Source organism: Lagopus muta, chromosome 18 (assembly GCF_023343835.1).
Source record: "Lagopus muta isolate bLagMut1 chromosome 18, bLagMut1 primary, whole genome shotgun sequence".
Lineage (NCBI taxonomy): Eukaryota > Metazoa > Chordata > Aves > Galliformes > Phasianidae > Lagopus > Lagopus muta.
The window spans coordinates 2110704-2127390 of record NC_064450.1 but is presented as its reverse complement, the minus strand read 5'-3'; the positions used below and the strand labels follow the sequence as shown (position 1 = coordinate 2127390).

Genomic DNA, 16687 nt, shown 5'->3' with positions numbered 1-16687 from the left:
CCCATGCTCCACCTGCAGCAGCCATGGGACTCCTGCTGCTCACTGCTGCAGTGCCAGGCTCGTGCCAGAGGTTCTGCCTCCTGCCTTGGGATCCCTGTAGGGCTGTGCCTATGCCTGTGCCAGTGGTTTCAGTGTGGTTTGGAGTGCAGTGTGACAGAAATGTCCTCTGTATGGTCATTGGCAGCCTTTCAACCCTCAGCCTGCTTCCCTGCTCCCTCGCAGAGGGGAAGCCTCGCTCCTTTGCTTTCCTCACTTTTCTGCCTATTTTTATTTTATTGCGTGGTCAGGTGAATGGGAGCTAATAGAAGAATTTCCATCCCAAGGGTGATTCTTGCAGAGGAGCTGTGGGTCACGCCAAGGAGCAATACTGAGAGCCACCAAAGGTCTTCAGTGCTCTTATGGCTTTCCTAGCTGGGGGTTTGCTCTGGCAGCAGCTCTGCCTACCTAAGAATCCATCACTGCTTCTGCACAGCCTGCTTTGCTGTTGCCTTCCGTTGGCTTTGTAGCAGGGAAGAATCCTTTAATCCCCATACGGATGGAGCGTGGCAGGGCAGGGCTGGCTGTGTTGCCAGTGCTGTGCTGCTGGGTGCTGTGCCTGGGGCAGGAGCAGCGTGCAGGTGGGTCTGCTCCAGGCACGGTCCCCACTGAGACCCTTTGGGCTTGGAAATGACAGAAAGCGTTCCTGTGTGCATCTGTGATCATTTAGCTGTGGTTTGTGTGCCAGGATGTTTTCCAAGGAGGGTCTGGTCGGAGCTGGCAAGGGAAAGGCTCTCATTTCCCAGGCGTGCTTATCGTGCTGTCCTTGGCGGCGATGGGAACTTTCGGCACTTCTTTTCACTCAGAGGCAGCCACGGCAGCCCGCCCTGCAGGCAGAGCTGAGCTGGTTTTCCCATTGTGCTGAATCACACGGAACAGATAAAGTTTCCTCAAAATGTTGTTGCCCTGCGGATGTGGGACTTGGGAAAGTTGGGTGGGAGTGAAGGAGGATGAACACCTGAACTGGGAACTGGGCACAGGAGATGCTGCAGCACTGTGGGGCAGGCTGGAGGGGCGTTCTTAGGAGGACTGTGCTTAATTCTCTTAACTCTCCAGGAGAGTAAAACATGGTTGAAATTTCCTCTGACTTCAGCACGGGGTGCAGCTGCTGGAGCAGGAGCTGATGCTGCAAAGTTGGTGCTGCATTGTGCTTGCATCCCTTGCAGACATGAGGTCCACACCTGGAGCTGCCAGCAGGATTTGGAAGCACGAGGGGGGTCCCATCAGTGCCATCGCCTTGCTCCTGGCATAGATGTCTGCAAAGTCAGGTTTGAAGGAGCACAGAATAACCTGCTCCAAAAAGACAGACGAGACTCACTAGGACAGCGATCAATAGCAGGGGAAGTGCTGGGTGTGTAACCAGAGGGAAGCATTTTGCAATAGCATTCAGTTTGTGGCTGCTGTCCTCCTCTCGATTTTTCACGCGCACAAAATCATTCCTACCTGCAGATAGAAAACCACCCTTTGGGTTTGTGCTCCCAGGAACAAGCACCATCTGCATCTTGCAACTTGATTTAAGCATCGCAGTCAGCAAGAAGGAAATTTGGTGCCCCAGCGTGGCTTTTCGTATTACAAGTTCAGAAACCCCCAGTCAATCAGCCCACCAGGCTCTTGGTCTGAGCCTTTACCCGGTCCTGTTTGTGTGACACAAATAAAGCTGTTAGGTGTGTGAGGCGGGTTGCCTTGAAATTTCCTTTCCCCTTTCTTAGAAATGGATGTAGGGGAAATGTTGCTCACTTTCCTTTCTCCTAAGGGCCATGTGGGCGGCAGGCAGCGCTGCCATTCCTACTTCCAATCAGTGGAACAAGGTGAGGCTTGCACTGCATCCTCCCCTACTCTTGATTGGCATCTCACCAAGTGCTCCCAAAAGCGTCTAGGAAGACAGTGCTTCTCATTGCAATGACTGCATAGCAGCCAAGTGAGCTCTGAGCACTGAGATGCTGTCTTCCAGGGACTGAGAGTTCAGATTTCCCATCCTCCTGTACTGGATGGCCGGTCTTGCTGTAGCAGGCTGCAGCTTTGTCCCTTCCAGCTGAATCTGAAGCTGCGGTCTCTTGCCTGGCATTGCCCAGCCCTCACATTGTGGTGCTCTGTTGTGCTGGGAAGCCGAGAGGTGCAGCTGCTTTTTCCTGGAGCCTCAGTGCTGAGGGGCTCGGGTTAATGCTGTGTTTCTGTTTCCCCAGAGATCATCGATGACCTCACGAACCTGGTGGAGAACACGGACAGCAAGCTTCGCACTCAGACACGGCACGTGAAGATGGTGGACAGAAAGTCAACGTCCTGCGGTAGGAAATGAGCACAGATCCCATGCTGTTACTAAATGGCAATGGCACAAGTCATGCCCCGAGGCTGTGTGCTGTGCTTCTCCCAAGGAAGATTTCCTATGGAGGGAGGAAGCCATCTCTCCAACCTCTGTGTGCCTTCAGCCAGTGCTGCAGGCTCTCTGTGTGTCGGTACTGTTAGCTTCCCTGCGCCATTTCGCTCTGGTGTTGCACAATGTTCTGATGGGACACTGTAGAACTGTGTGTAATTCGTGTGGTCCATGTTAATGAGGTTTAAAACTGCTAGCTACCAGAAAGAAGAAATAGTCGCAGCAGGGAGTGGTGCCGCAGGGCGTTCCTGGTGGTGTCCTGCAGGAATGTGTCCCAACCCAATGGCACTCGGAGCTGCCAGACATGAAATCCTCACTAGTGATACTTCGAGTTGCACGCAGGCGAGCAGAGCTCTGCCAGGCTGCCTGTTTCATAGCTAAAGCAAGGCAGTGCTTTCCCATCGGTGAGAGCAGGTTCTGCGTACAGGTTGCAGTGCTGGGGGTGATGGCAGAAGACACACTGGCTTGGCCACAAGCTGGGTGAAGCAGAGCAGTGAGGGCACCAGCTCAGCAGCAGGGAGGTGTCCCTCAGGCCCTGAGGGTATATTTGAGGGACTGATTTGCTTCTCTGTCACGTTTAGCTTGTTGTAAGCTTGGCTGGAGCAAATAGAAATCTGTGGTCTCTTCTAGAGGTTAAAGTGAACTCATCAGGGCATTGTCACCGATTTCTCATATTCCAATTCCAGGCAGAGCTGAAGATGTGTCTGCAGAGTTCATGACTGTTTCAGATCTCTGATGCTGACTCAAGATCGATTTGATTTAAAAATAATTGGACTTGGATGGTGCCAAGTGCCCTGTGCAGCCCCTCCATTTCTGCACCTGCACCCACAGTGGGGCAGGAGGCTGTCTGCAGGGAATGGCTTCTGCATGTTGGGTATTTCCCCCCCTTTCTGGGCTCTTAATGCAAATGCAGAGCCCAACAATGCTGCTAGATAATGAGCCTGTCTCTTTAACTCTAAAGGCCATGCGGGCTGTGCTGGGGAATTCAAGAGGAGGAGGAGGAGGAGGGAGAGATGAAGGCTGGGAGGATCCCAGGCTGGATGCCTCGGGGGTGACCTCTCTCACCCTTTCTGCATTGAAAAACATTTTTCTTTAAAGGGTGGTGAGAAATGATGCCTCTTCATGTCTGCTCTGTCTGCTCCAATAGGTCTTCCTGTGTTTGCATAACAATTTGGATATATGTGAGCACTATGTTGCCTCGAGTAGCTGTTTTACCCTGCCTAATCATGAGTTTCAGAACAGTAATGCTGGAAGATGCAGGCTTTGATGGCATTCTTCCCGTCCCTTTTCCACCCTTAAACCAGCAATTTTCAGTGCCAGGTGTATGAAGTCCAGAAAAACCCTCCACATACACAAGAGTATTTCTTGAACAAAGCCAAGCAGCAGGAAGGCAGGCATCTGCCAGGTGACTTCTCAGAGTGCGTTTCTCCACTAACACTGCTTAAATTGATGAAGCCATCAGTAACTTTTGGTTTCTGCACTGCGCAGCAATAATATGCTCAGTCCTGCTCCCCACATCTGTCCTGACCCAGATCTGTGCTGCTCCAGTGTCTTTTCCTGTGTTTCCTCACTTGAAATCTTCACGTCTTCTTCTTTCTTTCCCCAATGAGTGGATGTATTGGAGCAATGGGCTGCGGATCCAAGCACAGCACTCTGGCATGAGCAGTGGAATAATCACCCTTTTATGAGCAGGAATGTAACACATTAATGGGCGTTCTTTGTTAGCAGCCAGTATAATAATAAAATCAAAGTATTGCTGATGAAATCCAATTCCCATCAATATTTCAATGTCTTGCTCTCATGCGAGCACCACTTGAGGCTTTGGGGCAGATTCAGGGATGGGTGTGACATCCTGCAGAGCAGGGAGCACCGACCTGGAGCTGCAGCCCAGCCCCACGCTCCTGGCTGGAGCCTCCAGGTTGTGTCGGGTGCCTTGTTGCATTTGCAGCTTATTTGCAGTGATGTTTCTCTGTGAGCTGTTGACAGTCTCACCCTGGGACGCTGCCCATGGAGGCTGCCCAGCATGGGCCCATCTCCCTTGGTGTCCCCGGGCAGCCCTGCGCTGGTGGCAGTGGAAGTCCCATTGATGGCAGTGCAAGAATGGCCATGGAATAGTTTATGTGCCTCATTTATGAAATTATTGCTGAAAATCATCAGTCATCTGCAGGCAAATGCTTGCACTCTGCTTGGCATTGTTTTATTTCCTTTCAGCGTCTGCTGGGCATTGAGAAGGGATCTTAGGGCGAACATATTGCTGAGATTTCCGAAACTCATCCGCAGCTTTCACCAAACCATACACACAAGTCATCCATCAGCTGCTGGGCTGCCTGCTCCAGGCCTGGCTGTGCCATCCGAGCCGTTTTACCAGCGGCTCTTTGGGTTTGTCTGCCTGCCCCCGTGTTCTCCCAGCTCGTGTACCTTTGGGGTTTGCTGTGCAGAACAACGCTCGTTAATCATTTCTCAATAACGTTTTTATTAGAAGCTTCAACCCTCAGGATGTCCTCTGAAGAACTGCATTTAAAAATAAACAAATAGAAGTATAATAACAAACAACTGGGAGTGTGATTCAAGTTGAGGTGCTGGGGGAAAAACAAATGTGCCCCAGACAAACCCTGAGCTGAACAGACCTGGTGATGTGGCACACGGCTTTGTCCCTTCACAGTGCGATCCCCTCAAATCCCTCCGTAGTTTTGTTTTTTCTTGGTAGAGGTAGCCCAGCTGTGATCTCATCCATTCCTGTTCCTAGGAGGAAAAAATGTGTGGAGAGGAAAAGGACCGCCCCGACTGCTGCTGTGCTCCCAGCCCCGGGCTGCATCCTGTGCAGCACTGAGCCTCCCTTGGCTCCAGCATCAGCTCCCACCTGCAGCACGGTACCTCAGCACCACCCATGTCTGTACACAGCACGCAGATTACAGCTCCCATCCGTCTCCTTTTCCCCTGCTCCACCAGATGGCAATGCAATCCAGCCGCCTCCCGCTGCCCCCGTCCCGCAGCCCCTGCAGCACTGTGGCAGCTCCTGGCCCTGAGCTTATCCCCCATCACCCCAGTACCCCAGTGAACTCAGTGTGAGTTCTCAGGAGGTCTCCTAGTTTTAAAGCAGGATACCCAGACTGCACAATGTTTCTCCTAAAGAACCGTGATTCATGCGTGCTGGGCCTCTCCTGCCGCCCTGCTCTAATTACTGATTTTTGCCATGGGTTTAATTTGCAGTCAGGGCCATGCAAACAGTCGCTCGGGTTTGTTCCCCTGACATGCACCGTGTGCTCACAGGAACAAGTGCTGTCCTTTTTTTGGAGCACCGCAGTCGGTGCCATGAGGTCAGCCTTTCCTGCCCGCTCCTTTCTGGGATTCCTCCCCCCTGCAGCGGCTCAGAGCCTCCTGGATGGGACAAATCCTTGCCCTGGCAGCTGTATTTTCCTGCTTTATATTTTTCCCCTTCTTTATTCTCTCCCATAAGCACTGATGTGTTGACAAGCTTGTTCTGGGCCGTTACCGCTGCGAGAAAACTTTGCAAAGGAGTGATTTCTTCCTCTGCTCCAGCTCCTTTTTGCTCCACGTGATAACACAGCCTGGGGAAGGGCAGTGCCAGCAGCATGCTGTGTGTGCTGTGGGGGGCATGCTGCTGTGACCCCTCCTCACCTCACTGTGCCCACAGCTGAGCGGGGCTGACATTGGCAGGAGGTGGAGGTCACAGAGATAGGTGCTTCCTCCAGGTCCACCTGGCCGTGTCTCCTCGTTAGCACTGAGACCCAATTAAGGGTCCCGCTGAGGGGGAGAGTGTGGGGGAGCTGCGTCTCATTAGACACCAAGGAAGCCTCAAAGCAGATGAGCTTAGGGATGTGGCAGAAATGGGGCTCGTTAATTATGTTAATAGGACAGCTTTTGAAACAGGCCTGGCGGTTTTGGTGCTGAGCCATTCTGAGACTTCTGTTTGCTGTCTTACCATCTTGTTTTCCCAAAATATGAACGGCCTTTCCCTGCTTCAGTAGCTCAGAGGCCCAAAGGAGCCACCTCCTTGTGCATTCTGTATCATTCATTGAAGCATTTGGCTTAAAACTGCTCGCGTTGAGATGTTGAGGTGGATCAGCTGGTCAGAGGTGCTGGATCTAAACACTCATCAACAGCCTTAGAGCAGCACCAGGGGCTGGAGCTGCCTGCTGCCCTGCTGCCTGCTGCCCTTCTGCCCTGCTGCCCTGCTGCCCTGCTGCCATTCTGCCCTGCTGCCCTGCTGCCCTGCTGCCCTGCTGCCCTGCTGCCCTGCTGCCCAGGTGAGGGGCTCAGCACTGCTGCTGTAACTGCGTTGAGCACTGAAGGACAGGAGGAGCCTTCTGGGTCATAGCATCACTTCAAGATAAATTTCCCGGAACAAGCTCGTTTCTTCCCCCCCATTACTCCTATTGGGAGCTCACAGTGGTCATAAACTTATCCCCAGCCTAAACTTGTCAGGGATACTTCATTTAGTCCTTGTGCAGCCCTTGTTCTGGTGTGCCTTGAATAGTCACCCAGCGTTCACCCCCTGCTTTGTCTGTGGGGCTGGACGAGCATCATTACATTTAAATCTACTAAAATAACCCCTGTTCTGACAAGTCCTTTTTTTGTGCTTCTTCCTACTTGAATTTTTGCCTCTCTCAGACAAGTCTCCATGCCTGACGTGCCCCAGCAGTGCTCTGGTTGTCTCCCTGCGCCTTTCTCATTCATAAGAATTTTCCACCTGAGTTCATTATCATTCTGGCTCATGGCAAAACGCAGTGTTTGTCCCACGTGTGTGCCTTCCCCTTCCATCCTGTCAGATTCAGCCTTCTCCATTTGTCTTTGCAGTCACCCATTTTGGACTCCCAGCTCTGCTCTGTACCGATGGCGCTTTCCAGCTTTGTGTCGTCAGCACGTTTCATTAGCACACTTACTTTCTGTGCCAAGGTCATTAATAAAACCATTTAATAAGATCAGCCTCCGGACAGTTCCTCGAGGAGCTCCTCCAGTGACCTCCATCCATCCCGATCGCTCTTTCAACGCCGCTTCACCTTTCACCACTTCCTGGCCTTACAGTTCTGCTAATCCCCCTGTTTTTTTTCAGTTCCTAATTTCCCACATGGCTCTGTATCACACACTTTGCCAAAGTCTGCGTGGATGGGATCTATCACACTTCCTTTGTCTAGAAAATTCATTATCTTACCAGCCTAACCTGATTAGCTTTGTTTGATCTGATTTCCCTTCAGAACGTTCCCATTGTTTTCTACCCTGTTTACCATTTAGCTTCATGCTCTAATTAGTCTTTCTGCAGTTTGCTCTGGAGCCTTCATCCTGCTGGGGTTAATCAAAGAGGCTCGAAATGCTCACATCACTTTTTCCCTTCTTCCATGGTGCAGCGGTGCAGATGCGCTCTGCTCCCCACTGCTGGGCAGGCAGCCCTGGTCTGGGTGCAGCAGGAGCTGCTGCCTTCCATGCTGCTCTGTGCTGGGATGTGTACACAGCAAGGTTTGGAGATGCTGGCTTTGAATGGACTGACTTGCAGCCCTGTAAGCATCATTCCTCCTGGCTTCACCAGCCACCCTGGTTCCCTGTGATTCCCATCCCAGCCCACATGCTTGGCTCAACGTGCTGAAAAAACAGCAGTGTCCTCTCAGTGCTCAGACCCCATTTAAACTCCCAAAGGATCTGCTGTTTGAGAGCTGATCCCCACATGTAAGGCACCATAAAGATGGGAGAGGAAGCCGCAGAGTGGCACTTCTGGGGCTCATTTGCAGCGCACAAATCAGGCACAGGTTCAGGCCTGAAGCTGGGAGGTGGCAACCAGTTTGAATGTCCCCCCATTGGGAAGCACCTAATGTGCCAGAGAGGGAGAAGAGGGGGGCATGGAGAGGAGAGCCAACAGCAGCAGACATCTTCTTAATTACATTTGCATATGCAGCTGTTCAAACAGCTCCAACTTCATCAGTGCTTGTTCATACCTATCAGGAGATTTAGAGCAGCTGCTGTCAGCCCGCGTAACAATATTGTACCAGGCTGGTGGTGAAATGAGCCCCTGGGCAGGCTATGTGCCCGGGCTGTCCATCACACCAAAAGGCCTAGCAATTAGTTGTGTTTGAATATGGGGAAAAAAAAAAACACACTAGGAATTGTGTGAAATATCCCAGGGCGACTGCTTTACAGCTAGGTTTCCAAGGCTACATGTTGCAGAATTAAATCATAAATTTGTATTTCTGAAAATGGTGCTGAAATGTGATAATTTGTACAGCTAAACTCGCCTCCTCCTGCCTTTTCCCTCCAAGCACGCTCAGCGACTGATGATTGCAGTGCCTGAACTGGGGCTGGAATACAGCAGAGTTTTGGGCTGGGGACCTTGTGCTGCAGCGAAGCTAAATTGGGGGGACCCACATGCCTCACACAGTGCAGCTGTACCCAAAGCACTGGGCAGGGAGCGGGGCTGCATCTGGAGCACAGCACTGCCCGCCCCGGGCACTGGTGGCCACAACAATACAAAGGATGTGGTCAGTGGAGAAATGGGCTTGCAAGGGGCAAAGCACTTATGTTGTCTCTTCAGGGCTTTCTGAGATGCATAGATGCCACCAGAAGTAGGGTTTATAAATCAAGAGGGGCTGTGATCTTACAGCTTTGTTTTGCAGGAGGACAGGCAGTGGTGGGATAGCTGCAGGCTTGGAGCTGCAGAGAGGGGATTGCCCTCCTGAGAGGGTCAGACCTCGGGGTAGTGTCTGCCATGTTGCTTTAAAATTAGGTGAATAAAGGAGAAAATCAGATAGGTTCATGCTGCGTTCATCCCAAAGCGTTCAAATGGCAGAAGTTATGCTTCCAGAAGGGTGTTCATTAAAGCATGTTGCACATCTGGGCTGGTTTGGGAAGGCACGGTGAGCTGTGCACAGGGCTGTGTGCGTGGAGTGGTCAGAGCCCCATTCAGTGCTGTATTCAAGTGCAGCTTTTGCAGATTGCAGTCCATGGCTTTGACATCACTCTGACACAGCTGGAAGGTGGGGCTGCAGCCTAATGGAGCTTAAAAGGAGGTGCATGTGTAGGTGCTGGGCACCCACTGAGGGCCAGCACCAGCCCAAGGCTGCAGGCATGCTTTGCAGCTGAACATGGTGCTGTTGGGTGTCCCCCTGTCCTGCAGCGATGGGCACAGTGTGCTGCTGTTCCTGTAACCGTGCTGCAGCTCAGGTTTGCACCGCTTCCTAAGCCCTCATGGTGCCATCAGTGTGGCCATGTCAGTACGGTGTCACTCCTTGCAGCAGGGGCACTTCATCGAGCTGGACGTCCTGCAGACCATGCAGCAGCAGCGTCCTGTGCAGTGCTGGCAGAGTGGAACCCACCTGCACCTAAATGCATCTGAAACTTTTTGCTTTGGGACTGGAAGGAGGAAGGGGTTTGTTTTGCAGCTCATGCTCTGACTTTGCTGTGCAGTCCCGGTGAGCACTGGGACCGGCAGAGCAGCTGCAGGTGTGAAGCTGTGTGTGCCTGCGGGGGGTCAGTGCCACATGGGTGTCATGTGCAGCATCCCTGACATCCCATAACACGGGAGCTGCTATTTCACAGTGATCATCTATCTCAACAAGCACCAAGCATTGCCTTTTTGGCAGGAAAGTGGTGCCGTTTGCTCTGTTTGAGCAGAAACTTCATTTTCCAAGCCATGCTTTCTATAACTGTCTGATTCTTACGAAGCCTGGGAAGCCTAAAACTGGCTGTCATTCACTACAGCAGCCTTTCGCAGGACATGCGAGCAAAATGGCCTTAATTATTTTACCTGGGTCGTTGCCTGGTGATTAAATCCCACTTACCACTCAGCTCCTAGGGATGGGCTGATGAGGAGTGGTGCAGGCTGTCCCCATGGGTGCCCTTTGCTGCTTCTTTGTGCCCTTGGCAGAGGTTGGCTCTGCAAACGCCTCCTCCCCCGATGCTTCCTTTTGTAAGAAGCCTCCAGAAAATGCTTATTTTAACCTGCTTTCTGCATCCACGGATGGACAGTTTTATATGATGCCGACAGTGCCTGCTGTGATTTTTATGGCCCATAGTTTTCTGAGCAAATGGCTTTGCTCACGAGTTGGCCAGGCTGCGGTGACCTTCTCTTGTTCATTAACTGTCTGTTTAAAAATATGCATGTGGTGTTAGTTATAGAGCATTGATTGGGGTTATTCTAGGTGGTGCGGGGAGGTCTGCTCCTTCCCTGCCCTCCTCATTACCAAGCAGAAGCGACCGCTCGGGGCCTGGTTTATTTACCTAATAAACTGCCTCTTGTATCATGTAGGAAATGCTTACATTTTTCAGCCAGGAGATCCTAGTAACAGGCAAACAGAGGTCTAGCAGTCGGGTCTGGAGAAACAACGAAATGAAGGTCAGCTCCTATGGCTGTTATTCTCCTTCCCGGTGGCCATGACAGCAGGGGTGGTTTATTTGAGGATCCCAGACTCGGAGTCATTGCTCGCATTGTTGGTCCCCCGAGCGCGGGAGGCTGTGCCAACAGCTCAGGATATTAATGCATTCTACAGATCAGTGAATGGAGAATTCCTCCACACTCCTTTCTTTGCTGAAAAAAAAAAAAAAAAAAAAAAATTCCTCCTCTCTCCCCTTCCCCCTGCACTTTGTTTGCAGAGCTTTGTCTGCTGAGCGTTGCCGGGCATCGCTAATGAGCAGGGAGGCATCGCGCTGCGCTCCGGGTCCCACTCGAGGTGAAGTCCTCACGCCAGGCAGGTGCACAGCCATCCACGTGCAGATGTGCAGGGGCTGAGCAGAGCTCCCTGCTTCTGCATGCACCCTCCTTCCGTTGCAGGGATTGCATTTAGGGATTTGTGATGTGTTCTCTGATCTCTCGTGGAAACGTTAATGAGATGAGAAGTGCTGAAGAGCTCTCCAGGCGCAGCCCCGCGCTGGGGCAGGAGTGCTCAGCACAGCAGCCCCTTTGTTCCCAGGCACATCCAACACGGCCGGCAGGGCTGGGGCAGGCTGGGCAGCTGGGCTGTGCCTACAAGGAGCTCTCAAAGCCTGGGTCTGCCGGCGGTGCACTTGAAGTGCAGGCTGAGGCACCCACCGATGGAAGCGGGATGCTGTTAGGCTGCCTTTCACTTAGGCTTAATTAACGAACAGCAGGCTTTGTCCCCGGGAGGCCCGCTGGGTGTGAATGGACCTGGCTGTGTTGGCAAACTGTGGCTGCAGCAGGGTGCATTGGGTCAGCCCTGTGTGCCCCCAGCCCATGGGGAGCTGCAACTGGAAGGCCAGGAGAGCTGCTGTCCTCAGCCCCGCGGGGAGCAGAGGTTGAGGCAGAAGGGTGATCTCCCGTTCTTTCTGCCCGTGCTGTGGGTGTGTGCACAGGGAGGGATGTGGGTTTGAAATGTTACGGGCTGGTTGGGCAGTGAGCTGCCAGGGAAATGGCTCACGAGGCGGGTGGTAATTATGGCCTTGGAAATCTTCTGAAGGAGCCCAACTGATGCAAAGCTCAAGCCTGTTCAGAGACTGCGGGATGCACCTGATCACAGCATCATGGAATCATGAAGGCTGGAAAAGACCTCTAGGATGACCAAGTCCAACCCCAGCCCACCCCCTCTATGCCCACTGGCCGCGACCCTCAGTGCCACATCCAATCTTTCTTGAACACCTCCAGGGATGATGATTCCACCTCCTCCCTGAGCAGCCCATGCCGGTGCATCGCCGTTCTCGCTGAGAGCAAATTGTTCCTAATATCTAACATGGACTTCCCCCGGTGCAACTTGAGGCCATCACCTCTCTATCACTGTTACCTGGGAGCAGAGGCTGACCTGCACCTCACCACAACGTCCTGTCAAGGAGTTTGAGAGAGCCATAACATCTCCCCTGAGCCTCCTCTTCTCCAGACTGACCCATCCCAGTTCTCTCAGCTGCTTCTCATCAGACCTGTGCTCCAGACCCCTCACAGCCCCACTGCCCTTCTCTGGACATGCTCCAGGGCCCCCATGTCTTTCTTGTAGTGAGGGCCCAACTGAACACAGCACTCCAGGTGCAGCCTCACCAGAGCTGAGTACAGGGGACGATCACCTCCTGCTCTGCTGGCTGCACTGCTTCTGATATAAGCAAAGATGTTGTTGGCCTTCTTGGCCACCTGGGCACTCTGCTGGCTCATGGTCACCTGAGTGTCCACCAGCAGCCTCAGAATCTTTATCCCTGTGCAGCTTTCCAGCCACTCTGCCCCAAGCCTGCAGCAGTGCATGGGGATGTGACAGAAGTGCAGGATGCAGCACTTGGTCTTGCTGAAGCTCATCCCGTTGGCCTCAGCCCAGCCATCAGCCTGTCCAGATCCCTCTGTAGGGGAGCAGAGTCAGCTCACCTGGAGCAGAACATGCAGAACTGATCTGAGCCTGTTCGGGGCTTGGTGCTGGACGCTGTGCAGCCTCAACTGGAGAGCACCCAGTGATACCAACAGCTTGGCAGGTGCTGAGCTAAGGCCTTGCCAGCTGCACTCTGGGGGAGTTTATTGGGCAGAGTAGAGTGTTCACATATCAGTAACTTCTATAAACTCGTTTTTACTTCCTCAGCTGAGCAATTCCCATGTCATGGCTTGAGATCGGGTGTGATGTAGATAATGGGAAATGGCTGCAGGTGATAACTGCTCCCTCCTGCCCTGCTCACCTGCACTCGGGAGCCTGTGGTGCTGCTGTTATTTGGAGTGCTTCATGTTCTCCCTGCCCACAAAACGCCCCACCAGGTGAGTGCTTTGTGCAGCACAACCTCGCAGCACAAGGGTTAGGATTTTAGCACAGTCCCTTTATACACGTGTTTGTGTAACTCTCCCAAATCAGCAAGAGAAGAGCCACCAGGTTCAGAGAGTCTGGAAAGCGTAAGCTCTGCACAACCAGAGGCTCCTGGCTGCATTCATGGGCTGTGTGTAACACGGAGAGGCTTCCAGCTCCTGCAGGGCTGCCTGTTGTATTGCTGCAGCGTTTATAATGTCTGTGGGGATCCCAGCAGACAGCGCTTTGTGTTCAGCTCTGGAGCATTAGCAAGGCAACAGCACTGCTAGAAAGTTTTGGAAAAGCACCTTTTCAGAGCCAAAGTGACTCATTCCCACTCAAGGAGCAGCAAATGTTTTTCTGGCGTTTTCATATTTTTTTGCATTTTATTTATTTCCCTCCTCGATACTGAATTAAAGGCTCAAAAACGAGGGGGAAAAGGGCAACGTTTGGGCTTTCCCCAGTAACGGCAGCAGTGCCAAGTGGCTCGGAGGGGCTGGTTTGGGGCAGGCTGTTAGCCCAGCACTGTAAACACTGACGTCCCCAATGTCCTGAGAAGGAGCGCTCGGTTCCTATTTGTGAATTTGGAGCTTTTGTGCCTCTTTGTGCTTTCTGATTCAGAACGACTTCACTCGGGGGCAGTGTTTTGAGAACATGCTGCGGTGGCGTGGGAGCTGGATCAGTGTTTAATTAAAGTTGATCCCCAGCCCTCGCTGGAGCGCAGGGTTGGGGCGCGCCGTGCAGGGCAGTGGTTCTCAGGCGCGGGGCTGCGTGCTGCCCTGCTCGGCTTCCCACGTCCTTCAGCCTGCTGCCCAAACCAGGCCAGACTTCACACCCAGTGCTCCCTGCCCTTCACGTCGAGGCGTTGGAACGCTCTCCTTCGCTCTGACCTGTGGGACTCTTCTTGCCAGGAATTCGGCTCTGTTTGCGGCTGCCTTCCAGGCGCTAAGCATGGCGTGCTCCATCAGCACCACGCTGCCCTGCCGTCCTCCCGCATCTTGGCAGGGCCAAGCAGCGTTTTGCAGAGGAAACAGAGGGAGACCTGCCTCGTGTTACACCCCACTGCCCGTGGTTTTTGATATCACCACAACACTGGGTAGATTTGAGCCTTGAAAACTCCAAGGCAGGAGTCGAATGAACTTTTCTGAAGCCCGGATGTGTTCCTGCAACGCGCCGTGCAGGAGGGATGTGGTGGTTGCTCCTCTGCCCCTCCCTCGTTGCATTTTACAAACCTCGCTCTATTTTTCTTTCTTGCCCTGGAACTATTTGACGAATTTGACCTCGATTTGTAAATAGTTTTGGTGTGACTGGAAACGGGTTTTTGTGTGTTGTTTTTTGTTGTTATTGCTGCCAGTGAATTTATGAAATGCTGAAAGCGTTTCGCCCTGCTTCACTGAGAGCTCCATTTTCTCTTCTGTACATCCCCACCATGGTCACAGTTATTGTTCCATGGGCTGCACACTTTGTTCTTCATCTCTTCCTTTTCACACCTCCTTCCCAGTGTTACTATTTGTAGCTCTGCTGTTTGCTTTGTTTGTTACAAATACTTCCATTTGGTGCATGGAATTTTGCTGTGTCCTCTGTGCTACCTCCTAACGTGCTGGAATGCTTCATTTGTTTGCCATCACCTGTGGCACTTCACAAGTGCTCATTGCTTTGGTGGTTGAATGCAGTTGTGTAGATGAGTGCAGAGTAAGTTGCTCTCCTGTGTACTTAGCTGCTTGCATTTGGGCATTCGTAACATATTTGCACACACATCTTAGCGGTTAATGCTCTGGGAGAGAAACCATATCGTGGAATATCTTGGATTTAGTTCAGCCAGCATTGCACAGTGATGAAAAGCTGTTCCTGTGTCGGGATGCCTGGGCCTGCTCCAGCCTGGGCTGCATCCTCTGAGCTGCTGCTGGGATTGTGAAGCAGGCGGAAGATCGCACCGCTGATTGCTTGAAGTGAATGGGGAGCTGGTGAGTCTGGAGTCCTGCAGGAGAGGGGATTGCTCCGTGGGAACTGAGATAAGGAAGGCTGGATTCTCTGATCAGGTCATCTGAGTGGCTTGCTTCCTTTTGAAAGACCCTTAGTTTTCATTACCGGAGGAATCAAATGCTGGAGCTCATCTTCTAAGGGAGCAGCAGTTCAGCAGAGCTGATTTTCCTGTGCTATTGCCTGAGAAGGTCAAGGGGTGCAGCCGGCACTTTGGTGCTCATCTTTAGTCCTGCAGGTTCTAGCACAAAGCAGAATGTTTCTCATCAGCGTTTGCAGTTGGGTGCATCTGGACGTGAAACGGCATCCCAGCCCCAGCAGCACCCAATGGGGGCAGGGGGCCCTTGGTGGCAGCAGCACATGTCCGTAGGTGGGCATGCAGGTATTTTTATGGGTTATGACTGGACAGGTTTTACAATGTACGAGCTCCAGTCGTCTGCTTCCTTGCTTAATTTGGCAAGGTTTGTGTGGGAGGACTGAGTGTGAGGTAAGGGGTAGTTTTGGCTCGGCTCTGCGCAGGGCTGGGTGTGGTGGTGGTCTGGCTCACCTGAGACACAAGTTGGCTGAGATATGGGGAGGACACCCTTCTGAAGCCTTCGTTCAGCATCGGCTGAGAAAAAAATGGGATGTCAGGAAGGCAGGAAACGTGTTACTTCTAGGCAGGCTTCCCATCTCTGTGGGCTCACGTGGCCGGTTCTGCTTTCCCTCCGGGGTTTGTGCTCTTCTGCCAAGGTTCTTGGAAGGTGAGAGCTAAAAAAAAAGCGTGTGGTCGTGAGAGATGGAGGCAGGAATTGGTGCAGTGATCGCTGCAAGGAATTGCTCTGCTTTGCTGGTTCCATCCTGCAGCAGCCAGCCTGCCTGGCAGCCGCCTAATGGGTGCAGTGCTGCTGTCCCCACCTGGGCATTACATACCATCCATCAGATGAGACCCCTTCATGGCTGTCTGCTGGATCCACTTTGCTGACTTCTTCTTCCCATTCTCAGCGCCTCTGCTGAGCTCCCAGGGCAGGCAATAGTCCTTGTGGTGGAGTTTCTGTGGATAGAGGCAGCCTGCACTTCAGCAGTCCTGAACTAACTTCTTGCATAAGAGACTTTCTCTGAGAGCTATTTTTAAAGATGTGGCTTTGGTAAAAATACCCCAGGTGGGAGGGAGAGCTTGCAGCAAACTCTCACCTTCGAGCGCTTGATGGGGTTACGCCCTTTGCTTTATATAGATCGAGCAAATGGGGAATTTGTAATTCTTCAGATAATGGAGGGTTGCTGAATAATGCTGCATAGGAGTCTTTTAAAAAGAAAATGAAGTGTGTTGTAAAGTGAAGTCTGGAACATGTGTGGAACAGCCTCTCCCCAGACTGCTGCTGCAGCCAGTACTCATTGCAAGATGTTAGCAGGGGGCAAATGCTGCCCGTTTGTGCCACCACTGGGGCAATGGGTTTCCCTAATGTCAGTCCACGTATTCCTGGGAGAGTCCTGAGATGGGGTCACCCCTCTACCATGGGGCAAACGGGCCTTCGCTGGGAGCTTGTTCCTGCAGCTCCCCGCCTGTCTCTCATGCTCCCCATCGCTGTTGGAACAGCTGGCCTTCTTGCCACAA

The 16687-nt window shown here is 52.4% G+C and overlaps 1 protein-coding gene across 1 annotated transcript in view; it reads left to right on the top strand.

Annotated features, from left to right (window-relative positions):
- STX8 (syntaxin 8) overlaps positions 1-16687 on the top strand; it is a 78636-nt gene that overhangs the window by 47407 nt on the left and 14542 nt on the right. The window contains exon 7 of the mRNA XM_048965161.1: positions 2220-2321. Coding sequence (XP_048821118.1) covers positions 2220-2321 — 102 coding nt within the window. The remainder of the gene's footprint in view (positions 1-2219; positions 2322-16687) is intronic.